The sequence below is a fragment of the Protopterus annectens genome, chromosome 10.part0 (genome assembly GCF_019279795.1).
Source record: "Protopterus annectens isolate FY-2018-M chromosome 10.part0, PAN1.0, whole genome shotgun sequence".
In the NCBI taxonomy this organism is placed as follows: Eukaryota; Metazoa; Chordata; order Ceratodontiformes; family Protopteridae; genus Protopterus; species Protopterus annectens.
Window position 1 is genome coordinate 137,795,964 of NC_056744.1, and position 22,954 is coordinate 137,818,917.

Genomic DNA, 22,954 nt, shown 5'->3' on the forward strand with positions numbered 1-22,954 from the left:
CTAAAGAAACAGAAAATATGGAGACAAAGACTACCAAAACAAAGCTATCGGTGGTAACCTCTCCCGTAAAGGAAATTGTTACCAAAAGGCAGAAGGTAACTAAACAGCAACAATAAGCAACCAAAGCTAACGCAAAGCCAAAACCTGATTCAAACATCGACATGGATGATCTTAAAGATGTCCTCCTGCCACTTCAATTAGTGGTGCAAAGCTTTTCTGAACAGTTATCTGGATTTGGCAGTACAATAAATCAGATCACAGAATGCATGGACCACGTTGAAGCTAAAACAAAAGTCACTGAATATCAGCTGGGATTATTAAAAGATGAGATGCACGCCGAACATGCTACACTAAAAGAAATCCAACAGAAACTCACTGATTTGGAAGCAAGGAGCTGGCGAAAGAACATTCTGATAAGAGGTCTTCCTGAGAAATACGACCATAATCAACTTCTGAAAGTGGCCAAACAAATATTTGAAGCCCTACTAAAATCCGGAGAAAGTACCAACACGATAACCATTGAAAGAGCACATCGAGCCCTATACAGAAAACAAGACCCAGACCTCCCAAGGCAAGTTTATGTTAAGTTGCTCAATTTTCAGGATGTCTAGCTGCTGCCAAAAAGCAAAAACATCTAATTTGGAATGGCCACAAGATTACTTTCTCAAGCTCGCCCGTTAGTAATTAAAGAAAAGCACCAAAATCTCTCACCGTACTGTGCAGATCTTATAAAGTGCAAAATCAAATTCCAAATGTGCTACAATACTTTAATCTTCTCTCATAATGAAGTGAAATATGCAGTGGACTCACCAAAAGAAGCAAAAGTTGCTTTTATTAAATGTTTCGGCAAAATCCCGAAGACATGATCATCCTATTTATTCAGTATTCTTTACATGATTCCGGATACCATTGGTATCCTATACGTTCTCTTCCTTATTGTGCCATAAGATCTTCCGTAAAATGTAAAATTGATTTTAAACAACCGGAAGTGTACCTTTATCTGAAGAGAAGGTATCTAGGAACAAATGTCTCAGAACTGGTTGGGGGATAGGAACATTAATAGCATTAACATCCTGTTTCACTGGCATCTGCTAATCCCCGAGTCTCTATACTTCCATCGAAGTCACACTCAGGATAAAGAGTACAGAATATAAAGAGTAGATTAAAGGTAACTGTCCTTTTTATGACTTTTTTCTCCCTATGGTGCTTTTTATATGTTAATATGTTCAACATGCGTGCAGAAATGTCAATTTAAAGTGCTAAAGTTCTCATGAGAGACAGTAAACAGACAAACTGATTCGGAGAGAGATATATCTCCATATTACATCAATCTTTCACCCTATATGAAAGGATTTAGCAGCAGTATCAAAGCCTTCTGTTGATTGTCTGTCGATTGAATTGACGTTTATTTATCTAAACCTTTATTCTCTTAATGTATTTGATCCAAGTCAGGGAGAGAGATTAAAAAAAATTAAAACATAAGTGACTTTTGACCTTGTTAAAACTTGACCAACACAAGTTTGAATTTCAGCTGGCTTAACTCAAGTTCTATAAGGGTCATAACCCATCTTGTCAAGTTAGAAATTAGTTCAACCACTTGCTATACCCATTATGCCTATTTATTTAGTGTCTGTATGTACATGCATCTTGCTACTGTGCATTCTACTGCAGCACCATATTTTACTGATTGCTATTATTATTGTGTTCATAGGTGTGTACTAAGCTAACGGCCCTGTAGCCTATATAAGCCTAGCTCAAGAAGATTCCCTGACATTATGCCACCCAGCGTTAGTTCCCAGTGCCCCTGTCAAGCAAGGCCACTGACGTGGTCCCTGGGGTGAACTTCCTATTGCCCATCCACTCGTCAATATTTCTGTTAAAGAGGATCAGTGAAGTGCTCTGCTTAATATGAATGGGAAGTTTGTTCCAGAGTATGGGAAGTCTTTGAGTTAGGAACCTGTCCTGTTGATTATTATGTTTTGTCACTTGTGTCTGTGAAAGTGCTAGAGCCCTTAGGGGATGTCCGTGGTCTTATAGATTTCTGATATTGTTTTTGCAGCATAATAGTGCCAAGACCTGGATTTTAGGCATACTTAAACCACAGGTCATACTTGTATAATGTTATGCTTCAAACATAAACATAAACTCCAGGTCTTGCAAGGATATATTTCTTGTCTTCCCCTCTAATCTAACTTCACACAATCCTAAAACCAAGAAGACTGAAATGTATGGGATCCTTCCTAATAAGCATAAATAAAAGAAAAGTAGTCATGAACTTACATTGTATATACATTTGGCACCATCTACATGTAGGAGAGTAGTGGATTTCTGAAGTAGGGTAAAGGAAGTCTAATCTTGGAGTAGGTAGTGTAATGTACATTAGGTTAAGTTTCACACACAAGTAAAAAATGATAATTAGATCAATTTTCTCAGGTTACAGTTCTATTTTCCTAAGATTGTTCATACTCCAGGTTCATTCTGTAACCTTTTTGTTTCAAGCTCTTTCAAATAAGAAGGTTGGGTGGTTAGGCACAGGAGTAGATTTGAAGGAGCTATGTGCTACTAAACTTAGAATCACTTTTAATGTATCTGTAGATGTTGGTATTGGAGTCTTCAGCAATAGTAAATACCTTACACCACAGCTAGTAATACTTATCTTACAAGTTAAATCCCAGGGATGTGGATAATATATTGGTGGAATGTAAGAGGATTGCAAGATTGCAAGATAAAAACAAGAAAAAAAAACTGTTGATGCACCCGATTTTCAAATCAGAGGCAAACATGCTTTCTACAAGAAACACACATGGTTAAGGAAGATTGGAAGGAGGATACAAGCAGAAAATGGGTATTAGCTGAAAGAATTAAGAAAGTTATGCCCTCCATATTATTTCCCTGAGCAGTCTGGCTTCATGTGCAACAGGCATACTTGGGATAATACACTAACCCTAGACTCTTTGATCCATCTAACTAAGAATGAGAAGAACCCAAGATATGCATTAGTATTAGATACCTGTAAAGCATTTGATAGAGTCAACTAGAACTTCTTATTTGCAGCTGTATTGCAATTTAATATTACATCTGAATTCATAGACCTAATAAAAACTTTATACAATGACTCCTATACCTACCTCTACATCAGTAAAACTTTATCAAAGCCCATAAAAATATCTAATGGTACAAGACAGGGCTGTCCTCTTTCCCCCTACTTACTCAATCTTTATATAGAACCCTTTTTTCATTATATCTCGCAAGGTAATTTTCACTCAATTCCCAGAATTCTAAATACCAAAATAACCCTGTCTGCCTTTACAGATGATTTAAATATTTATTTTGAACACCTGAGTTCAGACTTAAGGAAAATAGATAACTCAATTAATACATTCTCATGAGTTTCAAACTATAGAGTTAACCAAAAGAAATCTCTCATCTTCCCTATTAATCCTCTAAACCATAAAGAATCTTTTTTTCTTGGTTCCTCCCTTATTCTTTCAAATACCTAGGGATACAGTTTGAACATAATCATTCATCCATGTACCAAAATAGCTTACTAAACATGTGGGCTAGTATTATACAAGATGTCCATAGATGGCAGCAGCTGAAACTTTCTATGCTATCTAAAGCAGCAACTGTCAGAACAAATATCTTACCTAAACTGCTGTATCAGTTCAGTGCCTCAAATTTTGCTATCCCAAGTAATTTCTTTCTGAAAATTAATAGAGAACTAGCCAAATTTATCTGGTTTCCCAAATCAGTAAGAATAAATTATCAAAAGTTAACTTACCCTAAATTAAAAGGAGGACTTAGTCTACTGAATTTCCAGCTCTACTATTGGATTATTTGTGCAAATAGGATTATTTTAATCTTGAATTTCTGCCCTAAGAAAGACACTTGGTCTCCCTCATGGATTAAAATTTGGCATACACATCTGATAGATAGCAGCATTAACCCAAAAGCTTTCCCATTTTTGACCCCAACAAGCCCCAAGAACCTTAACATAAATAATATACTGAAGCAGAGACTTAAAGCCTTTTAAGATGTAGTGAAATCCCTTAAACTGAACAAGACCCTGTGTTTTCTACAACCTATTCATATGAACCCCAACATCAAACAATAAACAGCTAAACCTCATAGATTATCCTCTAATTAAGGACTGTACATTGTGGGGCATTTATAAACACAGGGATAAAACTTTGCAAGAACTACAAAGAGCTCAAAATGTTGAAAACAAATACACCATTATCCTACGCCAAATCCAAGATCTTTTATCAGTACTAAGCATAAAGTCTCCTGTCACTGAAAGAGATTTAGCTAGGTTAGTTGATATTATTGAGAGTTTATTTAGTAAAAAAGTATGCTATCAAATACTTATAAACTGGTCCATGCCATTAAATATGAATCAGTACTGTTATGGGACCAAAGGGAACTATAGTTACTGAAGATGAAAAGCTCAAAGTAATTGAATCCACTCTTAGATTCTCCCCTTTCAGAAAACTTCCATGCACACAGCTAATAATTACTAATATCACTAATTATATTCCCTCTATTTTGAATAAGTTCAATCCCAAAATTCCCCCTCCTGCCCATGCTGTTCCTCTCCCCAAGCTGATCTCTTACATGTTTTATGGTTTTGCAAACATACACACTTGCTTTGGTGCTCTCTGAAGGTGCATTTAGAAAAAATGGGATATCATAAATCGACTCTTTCTTTGGAACTAGTGATTCTCCATATTACAGACCTCAAGCTTTCAAAGTTAAATTACCATGTCCTAATTACTCTATGTTTACTAATCAAGCTTTATGTAACCAAAAATTAGTTGGATCGCACCAGTCTTTCCTGGAATGGATTTAGGAATATGGCAACTAAATATTTATCCTCTCAAAAGCTCATCATTAGAAATATAAATAAACAAGCTTATTATCAGAAATTCTGGAATCTTATCTTTGAGCACATTCTTGAAGACTAGGCCTAAGGCAGGAATGATGATTTAATAGAGCTGGTAATTATTCGCAGCAATTTTCTGTCAACCATTTCTTTTTGTCCTTCTCTATCACACTTTTTGTCCATTGTCACATATTTCTGTTCTCTGTACTAGGTTAAAATGGTTGTCTTTGTATTTAGTTGGCTCCTTTTACCTGTTTGTTTGAGTAGCACTGTTTGTATATAGTATATCTAGTTACTATGGGAGGGTGGGTTGTTTATAGAAGTTATAGGGGAACTACACCTGTAATTCTATTGTTTTTTTTTTTCTAATGTCAGTTTGCATCTTGTCTGTTTGTTCCTGCTGCAGAAAATAGTAAAAATTATATTGGAAAAATATATATGTAGCGATTCCTGTAAGAAGTAGAAAATATTAATGCTTGCCTGGTGCAATGGGTATAAGCATTATAAATGTTTATACTACATCAGCTATTATATTGTTTGCAGGGTCCTCCCAATAATCCCCACCTAAGGTGTGTTATCAGTTTGAAAAGCAGAGTTCTGACTTTTTTTGTGGTAGGAAAAGATATCGATAATCTGGGACAAGATTACTGTTCTTTCGGTAGATATGGAAGGTCTTGCAGACCATGAATTTGAATTATATTTCATGATAGCACAGGTAAGGATCTTTTACTTATAGTTGAAATATTCAGAAGAAGCGCACTGGGAAATTGTAATAAATGGAGAATGTAGTCCTTGTATATTTGATTTTCTTCAGAACATACTATGGACTAATTACTTTTTAGACATCATATTTCCTCAGTAACATCAGTCTTTGTGTAGATCCAGGAAAATTTCATTACCTGGGAGGTGAGAACTGGTTGTTGGAACTGATATGTATTAGAGGTATCATGTGAGGCAAAAAGAACACAACTTCCTTTAATGGTTGTACTTTGTCCATCATTTAAAATACTGGAAGCAGTTTCTTCAACATTCATACCTGATATCCTTGGATAGGTTTGTGTAGACACAGTTTTTTCCTAGCTTGAAATTATATTAAGAAGAGGTTAGTATTGGGGGTTTTATGATAGTCTAAGTAAGCGAGCCTGTGAGCAAATGCCTAGATTAGATTGTCTGGCTTGTTGGAGTATCCCAGGATGACTGCCTGATGAGGAAACTTTTAGGTACCTCACAAAATTTATGTAAATCTAGAGATCAGATTTTTTTATGACTTTAGGCTATATTTGAAATAGGGTTTAAATATTGTAGAGACTCAAGAAAGGTGGATATTTGCTGAACTATGCCACTGTGGTGAGACTGTATCCACAACTGCCATTTTTTAATGCTTTATGCCCCTGTGCCTGCTGACCAACTTGCCACCCTTGGCTTAATTTTTGAGAGCCTTCTGGCATTTCTTAGAATGTGTGCTGTAGCCGGGAACCTGTTCCTTAACCACTATTACTATGTGGGGTTTGCACCATCTTTAATTCCACTTTTTTCTTTGGCAACAGATAGTTTCATTCAAATGAGTTCTGAAAATCATTCATCATGATTACAGATAGCATTGGAAGGAAATTCCTTCTTTCTAGGGGGTAATTCTTCATCCATTAGACCAGACTCTTTTATTTCTACCTGTTCTTCATCATATGCTGTCCCAGGGAGTGATAGAACCATCTCCTCCTTCCTAGGTGGGAAAGATTTTTATTCAAGGATATTTTTAGTGCCAAAGAAAAAAAATGCTTGGACATCAGTTCTGAATCTTTCTTTTCTAAACCTAGTAGTGATGGTGCCCAAATTCAAAATTATATCACTTCACAACCTGTTAACTCTTTTCCTCATTAAAGTTTCCAGGTAACTCTGTTCACACATTTATTCATCTAGATGTCATGTGTTGCTATGGTTCTGTGCGTCTGGATCACATTATCAGTTCTCTGCCTTACCTTTGAACTATCCACTGCACCAAGAGTGTTCACAAATTGCCTAGCTCCAGTTATAGCTCATTACAGGCTTCAGGGTATCCACATGTTTGCATACTTAGATGACTTGCTTATCTTTGCAGAGTCTTTTTCAGTGTGTCAAGAATCTTTCTCTCTTGTGTAAGAAATCTCTTACATAAGTTCAGATTCCAAGAGAACATTCAAAAGTCTTTTTTAGAGTCCTTATGTAGGAAATCTAAATGAAGTATCAGCTACGCACCTCAGTTCAAGTAACTTCTCTTCCACAGGAAAATGGATCTGTATCTACATCTATTTTTAAAGATTTCCACTCAGACTTTGGTCACGGTGAGGGAATAACTCAGGATTTTGGGTCTAATGGCATCTATGATTCTCATTTTAGTCCTGGCAAGACTCCACATGAGAAAGATACAGTGATATCTGAAGTCACTTTGGTCCCAGCACCAACATCTTGTTGTTTCAAATCCCAGTGTTTGGGTTTGTCAGACAGGACGTCATTTCATGGAGACTGCAAATATCTGTATATCCTGGTGTCCCCTTCTCCCTCTCTGTTCCAAAGCAGTCACCACAGATACCTTACACTTAGCTTGGGGAACAGTTGCTGGAGGGATAAAAGTGCATGGTGTGTGGGACACCATTCAGGAGGGATAAAAGTGCAAGATGTTTGGGACACCAAAGACAGACACAAGCATCTAAGTATAAAAGAGATGCTTGCTTTGATTAAGGGACCCTTGTTTCTGTATCAACTTTGGTCCCCAGAACCTCTTTGAGTTATTAAAGACAGTACTTTGATCACGTGGTACATCAGTAAGCAAGGGGGGACCAGGTCATACCCCTTTTCCAAAGTACCCATGTTAACTTGAGATATAGCGTCATAGCACAGTATCACTCTAATGGTGTCCTACATTTTGTCAGAGAAAAGTTTTGTGGCAGACAAGCTTAGCATGACAAGAGTAAACCTTCACAAATGAAAATTAGATCAGAGGGTCTTCCAAGATTTGATCCATCTGTGGAGAGTTCTTCAAGTAGATCTGTTTGTCTCCTGTTTGAACAATCAGCTGGCTGGCATCTGCTCCAGGAGGCCATGCAAGAAGGCCAGGGAGAAAGATGACTTTTCTTTTCCTTGGACAGGAATGTTCCTGTATGCTTTCCTACCCATTGCAGTGATATCCAGGGTACTTCTGAAGATTCAGTAGGAATCCCTTAAGATCATTTTGGTGCCTCCCATCTGGCCCAGTCAACAGTGGTTCTCCCATCTTTTGGTAATGCTCAGGGGCATGCTTCCTCACAGACTAGATCTACCCACACAAGATCAGGGGTGTTGATGAACCCTGACCCCAATCAACTCAGTTGACTGGCCAGATGATAGGGTAATTTCCTCTAAATACCCATTTACTGAGGATTTGCAGCAGGAACTAATGGAGGCAAAAAAGCCTGTTAATCATATATTAGCAAATGGAAACGATGTTCTAGATGGTGCCAGTAACACAACCAACTCTCTTTCTTTCAGGGCTAGTTCTCTGGTTTTACAAATTTGTGTGATTTACTATCCTTTAGCCTTTCTTACTCTTCCATGAAGTTTTATTTATTGGCCATTTCAACATGTCTGTACATAGATCCTCCTCTTTCAATACATTCTCATGTTGAAATGCTTTTGAAAGGGCTTTTACATAAAAGGCCTCCTAGAAAACTGGTAGCCTCTCCTTGATATCTTAATTTTGTGTTAGAAAAGTTAACGCTTGCTCCATTTAAACCAGATAATATGGCTAACTTGAGGTTTTAACATGGAAAACAGTTTTACTGACTGCTCTGACTAATGCAAGAAGGGTATCCGAGTTGAACACTTAAGGTGAGTTGACCCAACCTCATTTGCCACAGAGACAGGGTTTCTTTGAGAACAAATCCTTCTTTTATGCCTAAAGTGGTATCTGAGTTTACTTTAAGCCAGTCTATCCATCTCCCTCTTTTCTTTCCTGAACCTAAAAACGAGGAAGAAAGGATACTCCATACCTTGGATGTCCACAGACAACTCAGGTACTGTTTTGACAGAACTAAATCTTTCAAATCTGCAAATCAATTGCTCAATTTTTGTGAGGGTAAGAAGAAGGGGCAACATGCTTCAAAGCAGACTATTTCCAAACAGTTGTCTAAGATGTTACCTTCTGTTATACTCACCACAACAAAATGGTTCAAGGAGGGGTCAAAGCCCACTCTACCAAGGCTGTGGCTTCATCAATGGCTTTTTACCTAGGGTTAGATTCTGGAAGTATTCTAGAAGCAGAAATATGGTCCTCTGTACATACTTTTCCAAAGCATTATAAGTTTGATTCTTCCTCTGCTGCAGAAGTGATCAATGTGAAGAACATAGTATAGCTGTATAAGTAAACGTAACATTTATCTGGTTTTGTTAAAGCTCTTAAACTGAAATGTATTTTGCTACTGTTTATAACTTTAGCTAGGAGGCTGTATGAACTTGAAACTCTTAACAGTTCTAAAATGCATAAAATGTTCTGTAATGAGATAGTTTATTTATTTTTTACATTTGTTAATTGGGTTTGTCTGACTGAGCATGAGACAATTTTCAGTGGAGGTCCAGGGAGAAAAGCTCCATTCAGAGCACTTATCAAAGCAGAAATAACAGTAAGTACAGAAAGTTTAGAATACAAGACAAACTCTAATACAGAGATAACTGTAGAGACCAAAACATCTCAAGTACAATACAAAAATAAGTAAATCAGCAGGCAGTGAAGTAAATGATGCAAGAAAACATACGGTGGTTACTACAGCTACATATAAATTTCAGAATACAGTACAAAGTAGGACAAATCAGCAAAGTCTTGAGTAAAGAAATATGAATTAAAATACAATCAAGTAGAGTAGACAATGGCAGTACAAAGGAGAAATAGAAAGGACATCAGAATAGTAGATTGTGCTATGCTTAAATTAATAGGGGTGATTTAAAATGGATGGACAAGTGAATTAAAAGACTCGGAGTAGTAACAAGAAACACAGTAAGAGAGTTAGGTTAGGCTTTGGCAGGAGCAGATCCAGGAGTTCAGTAATGTGTCTTTTAAAGCTTTTTTGAAGTTGCAGGTATTGGAGATAGTTCTGATGATCAGAAGAAGTTTGTTCCAAGCTAAGGCAATAGAGTAACTGTGTAGATGTTGGCCAACTGTTCTTTTAGGCTTATAGATTTCTAAGAAAAACTGGTCATAGCTTCAGATAGAGTGATTGGGAGTATTTAAGGAGATGAGGGATGAGATGGAGGGGTGGCAGGTAGGTTTGTTGAGAATGAAGTGAGTAAGAAGTAGTTGAGCTAGTAGGAGCTGGTGGGGGAATTTTAGTCAGCTTAAGGATTTGAAAGAATGGCAGTGGTGTGAGTTGTAGGGTTAGTTTGCAGCGAACCTACCGACTTTGCTATGAGAGTTCAAGCTTAGACTTTAGAGAGGATTGTGGGTTGGTTAAGATCGGAGAGGCATAAAGTAGATTGAGAAGAAAGTAGTCATAGGCAATGGAAAGTCTACAGTGCTTAGTGAGGGACTTTATTTCTATAGAGCAAGCCACGTTTTTGGCAATTTTTTTTTTTATCCAATTTTGGATGTGTAGATCAAACTTCAGTTGATTGTCAGTGATAGAGCCCAAGAGCTTGGAGTATGTTTCTATGTTAATTGCAGTGTTGTCAAGAGATGTGATAGTAAATGAAGATTTATGATGAGAAAGTGATTTCAGGAGGAATAGGAGAAGTTTATTTGTTTTTTTGTTTTTTTTTGGGAGGGGGGTAATTAAGTAAGAGTTGATTGCCAGTTAACCAACTTTCAAAGGAGGTTAAAGGGTTTTGGGTTAAAATGTGGAGTTGAGAGAGATTATCAGAAGTAGAGATGATAGTAGAATCATTTGCATACTGTATGAGAGAGGTATGAGAGCAGGAAGTGTGAAGACAGTTTGTGAAGATGTTAAATAGCAGTGGTCCGAGAATGGAGCCTTGAGCTACTCTCGTATTTACAGGGAGGAAGGGTTCGAAGAAAGAGAGCCACTTGACAGACTGTTGCCTGTGGGTAAGGTAGCTTGAGAACCATTTAAGAGTAGGATTACAGAGACTACAATCAGACAATTTAGCGAGGAGCTTGGGGAGAGACAGTGTCAACGGCTTTGGGAGGTCTGAAAATAAACATAAAACTAGTTTATTGCTGTATCTGGCTTGAGAAATAGCATAATTGAAGGAAATAAGAGCAGCAGTAGTCATGCTATGGTTAGGGTGGAAGCCATTTTGGGTAGGAGTGAGTAGATTTTCCTGAAGAAGATAATGTAGGAGCTGTTTGTGTATACATGGAGACATGGGTCTGTAGTTTGAAAGGTCAGTAGTGTGTCCGTCTTTGTGGATTGGTGTAGTGTAGAATTGTTTCCAGATAGAGAGGACTGTAGATTCTTGGATAGGTCAGTTGATCAGCATGGAGATAGGGTAGGCTATTGAGCTAGCACAAGCTTTAGGAAGAGGGGTGGTAGATTATCTGGCATGGGAGAGCATGGCTTTAGTTTGTTTAGTAGAAATTTTATGTAAGCAGTGGGGACAGGTTTGAGTGAGAAGGTGGTTTTATGGCCAGAGGGAGGGGGAGGGGAATAGAGAGATTGGAGATGTGACTATTCTGTGTTAGTTTGCTGACTTGAGTCAATAAGATAAGAGTTAAAAACAGTGGCAGTTTCAAGGGGAGAGTTGTTAGGGGAAAGGTTAGGTATACCTGGGCTACCTGGATAAAGAATCTTATTAATAGTGTTCCAAAATGTTTTAGGATTGCTGTGATGGTTTGTTTGAGGCTTTAGTTAGAAGGGTTTTTTTATCATTATTGACATGTTTTTAGTGAGGTTTCAGAGTTCTTTATAGGTTTGGAGGTGGATAGAGGATTTAGCTGTTAGCCAGTTTTTCCAAGCATTATCCCTCTTGTGCATTACAGAGCAAGTGGACTGAGAAAGCCAAGATGCAAAGAGAAATTTTACTCTAATTTTCCTAAAGGGAGCAAGGGAGTTGAGAATATGTTGAAAAATGTAGTTAAATGTAGTTAAATTTGTGCACGGCATCCTCAAGGGCTAAGTATAAAAGGAAGGGCCGGTTTATGGAGGAGAGTCTATTGTTGAACACATCAGGGTTGAAGTTAGAGAGAATACAGCACTCTTTGTATTTGTGTGGCCTAATTTGTTAAAGGGGTATCTTTGAATGCAGGTGAGAAGGTAGTCACTTATAGAATCAGTCAGTGTTTTGAGGTTGCGATATAGGTTCGGTTTGGATACTAGGATCCAGTCAAGGATAGAGCTGGAGTTGGTTGGCTTGCTAAAGTGGGTAGGTGTGAGATTAGTTGTGTGAAGACATGGAGATTTATATTGGAGTTAGGGGAGTTAGTGGTCAGGGTTTGCCAATCAATGTTGATGTCACTCAGAATTTGTACTAGCCCCACCTTCCATGCTTAAATTTGTACTGTTAATCAAAAAAGTAATATTTCACAGTTTCCTTCCTACTACTCATTCAGTCAAGAGATTGTGCATGTTATAGGTCTGCTTAGATAGTGATGGACATACATTTTTAGGACAGATACTTCCAGAAAGTTTTAACAAGCTTTTTGTTTCTTTTCCTAAGAATATTCTTGGTGTGTCTTTGGATTATAAAATTATACTAATTTGATTTCTTACTGTATTCTGTTTTGTTATGACTCTACAAACAAATGAGTATCTGTAAAGGAGTGTCTGCTGATGAGATTTGAGAGGCAGTAACATGGTTTGCCATTCACACCTTCGCAAACATTGCAAGTTAGATGTTCATTCTAATGCTAGAGAAAGTTTCAATGCAACACTGACAGAAATGTATGCTAATGGAAGCTGCCTTCTCTTGATAGGATTTATGCCTTGACATTCTTTGGGCATCTGTGGGAAGAAGTTACCATAGCAGTAGGTTGTTGGTTTCTGTTATTTTTCACTCTAATTACTCTATTCTTCAGGTAAAAAAATAAATGTTGCCAGGTGTGTGTATTGCTGGTATGAATCTCTGAGAGTTTGCCGTGTATATCCTGAAGTGATTAAATGCTGCTCCTATCTTCTTTACAAGGCACTAATTGTGGAGGGTGCTATTCATTCCCAGATGTCAGAGGAAGGCGAGCTGTTGACAATCCTTGAAGAACATAGGCTTGTCACTTTCATACGCTACCAAATAACTAAACTAATTCATTGTAAGATGGCTATAGGAAGTATATTTTTTGCTGGCATGGCATCCCTGTCAGCTGTTTAGAAGTTAATAAGAAATGACTGAAGCAGTGTTCTACTCAGGATGTGCTGAGTCCAGTTTTGTTGATATGGTTTATAAACTTACTTTTGGACAGTGGTGGCTATTCACTTATGTACATCATTGCTGCAGTAACTTGCAGGATATGTAATAGACTGCAGTTAGCAGGACTGGGTTGGGAAGTGGAAAGCTCCATTTTATGTTTTGGTTATTCTATGATACTGGACTGCTGGAAGATGGACAGAGAGAGATAATATAGTGAAGAGAGAAATAACTCAATTGTTAGTAAACAGCTTGTTTACTGCTATAGTGAGTTTGTCTCATACATAGCAGTACATTTTTATTTTAGCTCTCAGACTTGTGGCACATTTGTTTTGGAAGACTATAGTTTGCAGTCATTTTTTCAAACCTGTAAAGTTAAGAATTACCTGTATGTGAAGATTTTCATAATCCTCTTGGAAAATGTAATTTAAAAAGTACAAAAAACTATAATTTCTATACAAATTTATGTAACTATCTATTGGAGGGAAAAACACTCCAAGGGGGAAATCTAAAATGATTGAAAAAAACAATTTTTTGCAGGGGGCTTTCCCCAGCATCCTCCACCCCCCCCCCCTAGTTATATATACCAATCCTGAGATCACACAACAACGGGGAAAGGGCAAATTTCCAGAATCTGCTGTACAACAATATCACATGCAAAGCAGATGTCAGGCTGAAAATACAAGGAAATAGAGTGTTTGCTCTTACAGATATCGCTCACACACTGTATATTTATAATTTGTAAAAAAAAATAATAAAATGAGTCATTCTGTGCTAATTTTTCATTGTAGACTATTGCAGAATTGGAGGCGCAAGTTCATCATTTAAGAGAAGAGGTAATTCAGATTAATTCTCAGAGGAAACAGCAACTTGTGGAATTAGGACTTTTACGGGAAGAAGAAAAGCAGAAGGCTGCCCGTGACCATGAAGCCACTGTCAGCAAGCTAAGAACTGAGATGGAGAGAATAAAACTGGAGATGCAACGAGCACATACTGCTGAAACTGAGCTTACTTTGGAAAAAGTAAGTACTTCATCTTTGTAATTATTCTTGAAAGCAACCATTACTTTATGCTGATGATGACCTACCAACATCCCTTTACCCATTCACCACACTCATTGCGTATGTCCGAGGGCATCTCCCTTCTTTGGACCAACACCCCCCCTTAGGGAGCTTCTCAATGAGCATCCTCCCACCTGGGATGGGCATGCCTACCTCTTCCCTGCCACTTGGTCATCAGTCACCCAAGCTGGTAATTGAACCCAGTTCAGTTGGTCTGTAGTCAGGGCTTTATCCCACTATGCTAACAGAGTAGTTAATTACCTTGATGCTTTGTGCATTTACAAGTATATTTTACTAGAGTGTGTAAACGTAGTCTTTTTTCTGTAAATTCTCATTCTTAATGCAGTATTTATCCCATATAATTTTGTGATTAACTAAAACTCTGGATCTGTGTGTGAGTTATGAAGATGTAATGTTTTGAGGAAGGAGGTGTTGCAGCACAATTGCAGTTAGCTTACTCATAATGGTCCTCAGTTAATACAAGGACATCTCTTTAGTCTTTTTCCTGAAAAGCTATGAGCCTGCTTAGTAACCTTTAATGTTAATTCCAGTGCTGGTATCTGCAGCCTTATTTGTTGACCTTTATCTGTCTTGAAAACCTTATATAAACAGCAGCAGTAAATTGTATTAATTCAGCTGTACACTGTTTTTAAAACAGCACATGCTTAGCATTTAAGTTAAAGAAGTCAATTGTGTTTATTTTCATTAGTAATAAAACAATGTACACTTGTATTTGTGTGTGTGTGCATGTGTGTAGCTATATAAATATATACATACACACATATGGATATATATGTATATATATTTTTTTAACACATCAGCAAGTCAAATGGCATCAGAAATATTTGGTCTAGGGATCTAAACTTCTTCTTGTGGGTTGAAGGGATAGGTATGTGTCTCAGAGGATACCGCTACTCTGGAATAGTCTACCCATCCATGTAGAACAAAGGTTATTCTTGTCCATATTTAAGCCCAACTTGGATCTATGGATGGGACTCAGAAAATTTGCCTTAGGACTGACTTTATACTAGTAATGAGCAAGGACAGCTCCTAAATGCTTTATGTCATGCATGGGTCCCCCCAGATTACCGGTGGTATGATCCCAGTTATTCTTACTAGGGATAACATGAAATTATCAAGCATGGGATGAGTAAGACCATTCTAACTACAACTGGGATAGGTTACTTCAAGCACCAAAAGGGAAGCTGGCAAGGCTTTAAGTGGTCCTCAAGGGCAGCTAGTCTCGTACATCCCTTTTAACCTATAAATCATTGGCATGCAGAGCAGATGCTGTTCGCCTTCCAGGAACCTCTATAACATCTATTTGCTCTATGAGCGGAAGCACAATTTCACCATGCTTTTCATAGTCATTACAGTGCCATGGTGGTATCTTGCATCTTCCTTGAGGTTGCTGTCAATTTATGCCTGCCATTTCATTTTTGCGTGTAGAGCTTTCAATAACTGTGACTGCTGTATGTGCAGTTTAACTGTTTTTTGATGTCATATTTGTGATTAGTTCAAGCAGACTTTTGGATTCCTCACTTGTCTTTGTCATTCTAGAGTTCTCCCTTTTGTTTTAGTACCTTGCACGGCACCGGGTGTCCTTGCTGTATTGGCTGCATTCATTCCTTTTGTAAATGCAAAGGGGTCTCTGTTGATTTTAGTGTCTTGCATCACTTTTTGTCTACTCCATATGTCACTTTCAGCTCTAGAAGGGATTGCTCTGTCTCTTTCATCAGGTTCTAACTAAATGGCCGTATTCGTTTGTACTGGTACTTGCTCTTAGGTCAATGCATTGTGTTGTAGGCACTGTAATCTCACAGTTTGTATGACACCCTTGTGCATTACATTTGAGGGCGTGTAAAAGAATAATTGAAAACATCTTCCCTTCTTTTATATGTTTGAGTAAAATCACATGACACAGCTCCAATTACAACATAATTACCATAAAAAGATATATAAAATATTTTGAAATGCAGAACATTTGTAACACTCAAAAGACCATTCAAAAATATATAAAAACATTAATTTATTCCCTTAAAATCATTTTTTCTTTAAAACAGGTATTAAACTAACAGATGCATTAACTCCTGGAAGTACTAACAATGTGGTCTGTCTTGCTATGTGCACACAATGCTTAGCATTTTATATAGGTAGATCACCAGAAATGTTAAACTATAGTATTGTAGAACATAAATCAGATATTAGAAGGAAAGTGAACACTAAAACCTTTGCCAAAAATGCAGGGGAAGAGAGTATTGAACATATATTTCAGTTTAGTGTGATTAATGTTATTTATTCCAATATGACAGGGGGTGATATTAATAATAGATTAGAACTGAATGAATATGAATGGATAGTATTACTTCAAGCAGACATCAAAGCAGGAGTTAATGCATCGGTTAGTTTAAAACCTGATTTAAAGAAAAAACAAATGATTTTAAGGAAATTAATAAATGTTGTTATATATTTTTGAATGGTCTTTTGAGTGTTATAAATGTTCTGCATTTCAAAATATTTTATATATCTTTTTATGGTAATTATGATGTAATTGGAGCTGTATCGTGATTTTACTCAAACATATAAAAGAAGGGAAGATGTTTTCAATTATTCTTTTACACGCCGAAGAAGGGCTTATGCCTGAAAGTTTTGTGATATATTATACCTGCTTCTGCATGGTCTTACTTTTGTGTCGGTTGTTTCCTTCTACTGGAATATATTCTTCAATATCTAGAAAAATCGGTGACATTTCTGTCAACTGCTATGTTTCTAATAGTACAAGGATTATTCGTTAAAAAAGATGGTAGTATACCCTTCATAATCTTCAGGTGCTGTATCTTACTCCGGTCATGGCTTCAGTGTCGTAAGACACCTCCTGTTCTCCTTCCCCTGAATGAAACTCAGTCAAATTTTGTCACTATGTAAGATGAGTATCCTGTGAGATGTGATTGCTGCTCAATTATACAAATGCAGATGTACATTTTCCAGCAGAAGAATTTGTGTACAGAACTGAATTAGAAAAGGAGACTGGAGATGCTTTTTTTTTTTCAAATTTGGGCAGTGTTTATGTATTTCTGTTCATTACCCTAAAATAAGAAGAATCTCTGGCTTACCTCTGCAAGTTATGTAGGTTCATAGGTAGGTACTAGGCTATCTGCCCGAGGGCATTTATAAGGTTAGCCAGAGTGCGCCAGCTTTCACCACCACATTGATTAATTAACTGATCCTCTGTCATGCAGAGCGAATGAAGTGACCCCAGGGATGTATTTTCTATTACCCATCCACTCGTCAAGGTTTCTCTTGAAGAGTGTTAGTGAGGGGCTCTTCCTGATGTAATTTGGAATTTTGTTCCAAAGCATGGGGGAGTCTCTGTGACAGGGATCTATTCCTCCAGCATGTTCTATTTATTGTTCTGGTGAGGTTTAGCTCACTAGAGTGCGTGGCTCGCAGTGACTTAGGTGTCATTTTATGTTACCTATATCTGTGTGCTGCTGCAACTGCATCCTTTGGTGCTGTAAGCTGGTGAACCACTGCTGCCACTATTTCTTGATCCAGGAAATTATTTCTGATTCTAGCAAGTGGGCTGCATGGCCATACTTTTTTTCTGTCCAGCACTACTTGTCCAAAGCCAATTGTTTGACTTACTCCACGTAGAAATAAAGATGCTTCTTGTCCAAGGCTATAAAAGTGTTGACATTGTTGTCTCATTTTGAAAAGTCAAGAGACATCAACCTGAATCTCTAAGACTGGTTTTCATTTGTCTTTTGCTCATAAAGTCTCTCTGTGTATCTCCAAAATGTATTGCATAACCAATTATTTATTGCTCCCTTCTGCTGTGGATAATCCTCAAATATTTAACTATGTGCCTTGATATCTTTTTTCCCAGACCTATTCTGTTCTTAAGCTTGAATATAAAATGTAACCCATCAGTCCAGATGCCTGCTATTTTACCAAGTCAATGAAAGATATTTGTAGATGATTCTGTTTTGGGGTATACTAAATCACCCATATGTCCTTGCAATTAATTAGAAAGGACAAGAAGAATGAAAGGAAAATAAAACGTATAGACATACTGCTTTTTCAATTGTGACTTTCAGTCATTTCCCCAATATCATAAATCTCTGCTATTCCCTTTGCAGTCCATTTCATCACTGGGCACGTGGTGGCTTCTTATTTCATTTTAGTAGCCTGGTGCCTTTGCCTCTCAAGGCAGAAAATTATGCCTTTTTTTTCAGACCAACCTTATTTGCAAGCCTGCAGACTTGCTCCTTAGATTCTGATTCCTCTTAGTATTTGTAAAAGTGGGAAGAAGGAAGGGAGGTAGGAGACAAGATTTATGATGTCTTTACACATCAGAAAACACATCATCTTCCTCTAGTTCTCAGTTTTTATGTCTAATAACTTTCCTTAATTTCTCCTTTCCTGTAGTTTTGTGTACCTATATTTTGTCTGTCTATTCTTATTACATCTAGGTGTGTCATCCTTCTATCTTATTGCATTTTGGCAGCCAAAAATCAGTGTGTCATCCTTCTATCTTATTGCATTTTGGCAGCCAAAAATCAGTCTTTCATTGTGTCTCTTTGTGTCATCATCTTTTGTTTAAGCACATTTGTGAGTTAATAACTAGTGTGTTTGTGGAATTATGGTACAATATCCCAAAGTCAGACTCTCTGCTCTGTACTTTATATGAGGCCATATTTAAATTTATGCTATACTGATCCCTCTATTTTGGGAACTGTGAAAATACTGTTCATGCTGAGAAGCCAACAAGTAAACCACATAAAACAAGCAGCCACAACCCCAGCAGAGATGCAATAAAGCTCTTTAAAAAAATGTGGGAAAGTACATTAATGTGAGTTTGTAAAAACATTAATGTGCTACACAGGGATATGTCAGGGTTTGGGCCACAGTTCCCTGTCATAAAAAAATATCTATTTTATTTACTGGAGAAATATAGTGGAAAAAAAGCACATTCTTGTAAAAAACGATTGTGTTGCATCATATATATCATATCTTGTTGTAGTGCCATGTGTAGTAATTGATGTTGGATGTTTTTATATCAGATTGTGCGCCTCCTTAGTAACTTACCTTGATCATTTCACCACACAGCTCCAGGTGTCTCCCTCAGTCTGACTCCTTTTTTTCATTTGACTTCTAGCCACTGTGTCAGAGTGAGGATATCCCAAGATTATCTCATCAAATGGGAAATCTTTCCCCTTAGAGGACGAAGTTTAACTACAGTAAAATCAGATTATCATTTGTGCTTTGGACTGTCTAAGATCACAGCACAATGAAAAATCAAAGTTCAACAAAAAAATACACCAGTACTGTATTAACAGTAACCTTATAGACATCAAAAAACAAATGTAATGGTGTAGGTAAACCGTTCCTCCAATAAGTCAAGCATACAAAGAATAAAAGCAAATGAGGCAACGGAACCTTATAGACATCTATAAAATGACTTCATACTGTATTGTATTACTTTTCTTATACAGCTACTGTATTTCTAATTATATTTGATTTTTTGCAACAAGGTTCTGGCCAAAATGAATTCTTGTGTACCGATGTGGAGTCTCTGGACAGATAGGTAGTAAGCTTCCCTTAAAAAGACTGATTTCTCCTTTCAGCCGGAAACCCACCAGCATGGGACTTTTTATACACGTGCATTCAAATGCAGTAGAAACCCTCAACTTAATATTGTTTTAACATCTGAAACATGGTAGGAAAGGACATTGATGCTTCAATGCATGACTTCACCTGATGGATCCACTACCAATAATATGACCCATTCATTCTTGGGGGAGGAACAACAGGCATTGCTGTGCTGTGTAAGAGCCCTGGAGCCCATTCATTCCTGCATGCGAATCCTGAGCTGTTCTGTTTTCCACTGTGATATGGAAGGAGTCAGGGTACCAGCCTACTTACTGGCCAGGAGGGAGTGGTGATGGTGGTGGTCTGCTTTCTCCCTTTGAGACCACTATCCTCTCCCCTCAGCCATTGCTGCCTCCCAATTGGAGGCATGCCTCCACATGACAGGTTCCTGTAAGGTGCCAGTGTGAATGCACCACAATAGCAAGGCTTCAACAGGCATAAACACCATTAGGTAACACTGTGTAACCCCAATTGGTGTCACTGTTGTACTGAGCCAGAAGTCCCCCCCCCCCCCCAATGGGTGATCTGGCAGTAACCACTTACTCTTCTCCTTCCCATCCACCACCCTCAGCCACCTGAGCCACTATTTGCAGTCAGGTCACTTACACAGTAGTCAGAGCCTTAGCCCAGAAAACACTGAACCTTGAACCCTAAGCTGAATATTTGTAGTGTGTGTGTGTGTGTGTGTGTGTGTGTGTGTGTGACAGTGCAAGTGATTTCCTATCTGAAAGGATAAATAAGTGTTGATAATGAAGCTCACTACTTAACTATCCAAAGGCTTCGTTTTAGTCCAGAGGCAGTGACAACCGTATAGAATGTGGGAGGCCCTAGCTTCAGTTAACAGACCATTATAAGGGTTTTTCTTTCATTTTCAGTTGTGAATAGGTTACTAAAATTGCAGCCAGAAAGGTATTGTCTGTTAAGTGATGTTTTTGTCATCACAGTCACCACTGTGTCATCTTTTTGTGTGGTCAGAATATTGTCTAGAGGTCAGTCACTTTGTCTTCTCAATTTTTCTTGGCTTGGCTTCGGAGTGCCTTCTGTGTGGACTCTGCATGTCCTCCCCGCGGTTGGGTAGCATTCGAAAAACGTGCGTGCATAAATGGGCGTGCCTTCGTTGAAGGTTGGGCGTCGAGCTGGCACCTTGACGTTTTGTAGAAATCTACTGCCAATCATTAGCAGACCGGAGTTCCGCTGTGGCGACCCCTTACCGGGAAAAACCGAAAGACAAACAACAACACAGTTGTAAGGACTGTATGAGATACAGCTGCATTATTATGATTAAGACAAGAAGCACTTTATATTATGAGGTAGAGCAGATCCAGCAATCCATATCAGTCAGTTAGCACTGTTACTTTGTAATGTTTGCATTTGGTGTTCTTTCAGCTTGCTAGTACAGTTAGTTACATTCTGTGCTCTTTCTGTTGGAAACATTTGTATTATGGTATGAGCTTCCTTCACATTTAGACTGTGAGTGTAAATACTGCATCCTGTTACACAACACGTTGCCTTTAGATAAAGACTTTCAGATTTGCATTCAGCATCTGTATTTGAGGTTTCTGTCATCTTGCATCCAAGAGTGCCAGTGATGGTGTCTTGCAACCACTAAAGGAGAAATAAGCTCTACAGCTATGCTTTTCACAATGTAGGCTTCTGTGCAACACTGAATTTAAATGATGTCCCTGGAGCTATGCAGCACCTTTCCTTACACCTGTGGTTTTGTCTAACTTTTACAGGTATATGGATAATTTATATTCTTGTCTTTCTATTGCACTGTTGACACTCTGAACTTGTGTTCTTTTTCAGAACTCTGTAACTGTTTCCATTTGCATCATAAATTACATCATATCCTTTAAAAGCTCTAGAAGAAGATAGACTGTGCAGTGGAAATAAACCCCAGATGTTACTTAAGGTCTTGTACAAGTGAATAGTAACAATATCTTAACCAACATTTCCATATCAGGTTCATCTGGGGAACTTTTTATGTGTTCACTGCTGTATTCACATTCCTTTTTTTATTTTTGATATTCATGCATGAAACCACCATTCTTGTACCTTTCTTGAACTGTATCTGCTATTGTCATTTATAGTTAGCCTTTGAAATCATAACTTTTAAAAATTACTATAGTTGGAATAATGTCTCCAGCAGTACCATGTACTATCACCACATTTACTGGCAACACTGACACATGACAGAATAAACTTCATTGTGACATTTAGGGCATACATTCCTCTCAAAAAACACACTTGCGCTCGCGCGCACACACACACACACACACACACACACACACACACACACACACACACACACACACACACACACACACACACACACACACTCACATACACACACATGCATGCACATACGCAGGCATTCATACACATGTAAACAAACAAGCACTCACACACATATGCGTGCACATGCATGCATACACATACACACACACACGTGCACATACACATGCCCGCGTGCATGCTGTCACACACACACATATACATACATACACCTGGGTCATGACTAAACAGATAATTGGGCCAGCCCACTTACCTAGTAAACAAATGTTCAAATAAATGAGAAAATTAAAATAAGCATGTGAAAAACATTACAGTTTAAGTACTTTTAATTATTCATGGAAAACGTGTTGGTCTTACCGATGGACCAGTGAATTGTCTGTTGTTCTACGACCCTCCACAAACACAAGCACAATAACACAGTGCTCCAAATATCAGGCGATGGCACTTCCATTAATTCCTAATAAAGATGAATAGCGAGTTCATTCATATGGTCATGAAGGCTTGTCCCTGCTGTTGATGGTTGCTTGGTGGATTGTAGTAGGGGTAAAAAAAGATCACTATCATGAATATGTCATTGTCTTACCTCAGAAATGTCCATAATTTTGCATAAATGGGTATCCCTAGAGGAGAGTATTCCGGTGACATAGTGCAGAAAAAAAGCTTGCTTATTGTTTGGAATTAGAACTTAGCCTTTTGAGCTTGAAGCTGTACTTTGATCTCAAGGACAAATTGATAGTGCAGAAGTAAAGTTCTGCCTTTAGCTTTT

The 22,954-nt window shown here is 37.8% G+C and overlaps 1 protein-coding gene across 2 annotated transcripts in view; it reads left to right on the forward strand.

Annotated features, from left to right (window-relative positions):
* Positions 1-22,954, forward strand: part of CEP112 (centrosomal protein 112) — a 3,283,222-nt gene that overhangs the window by 2,202,426 nt on the left and 1,057,842 nt on the right. For both annotated transcript variants that reach the window (XM_044085107.1, XM_044085108.1), the window contains exon 21: positions 13,972-14,202. In XM_044085107.1, coding sequence (XP_043941042.1) covers positions 13,972-14,202 — 231 coding nt within the window. The remainder of the gene's footprint in view (positions 1-13,971; positions 14,203-22,954) is intronic.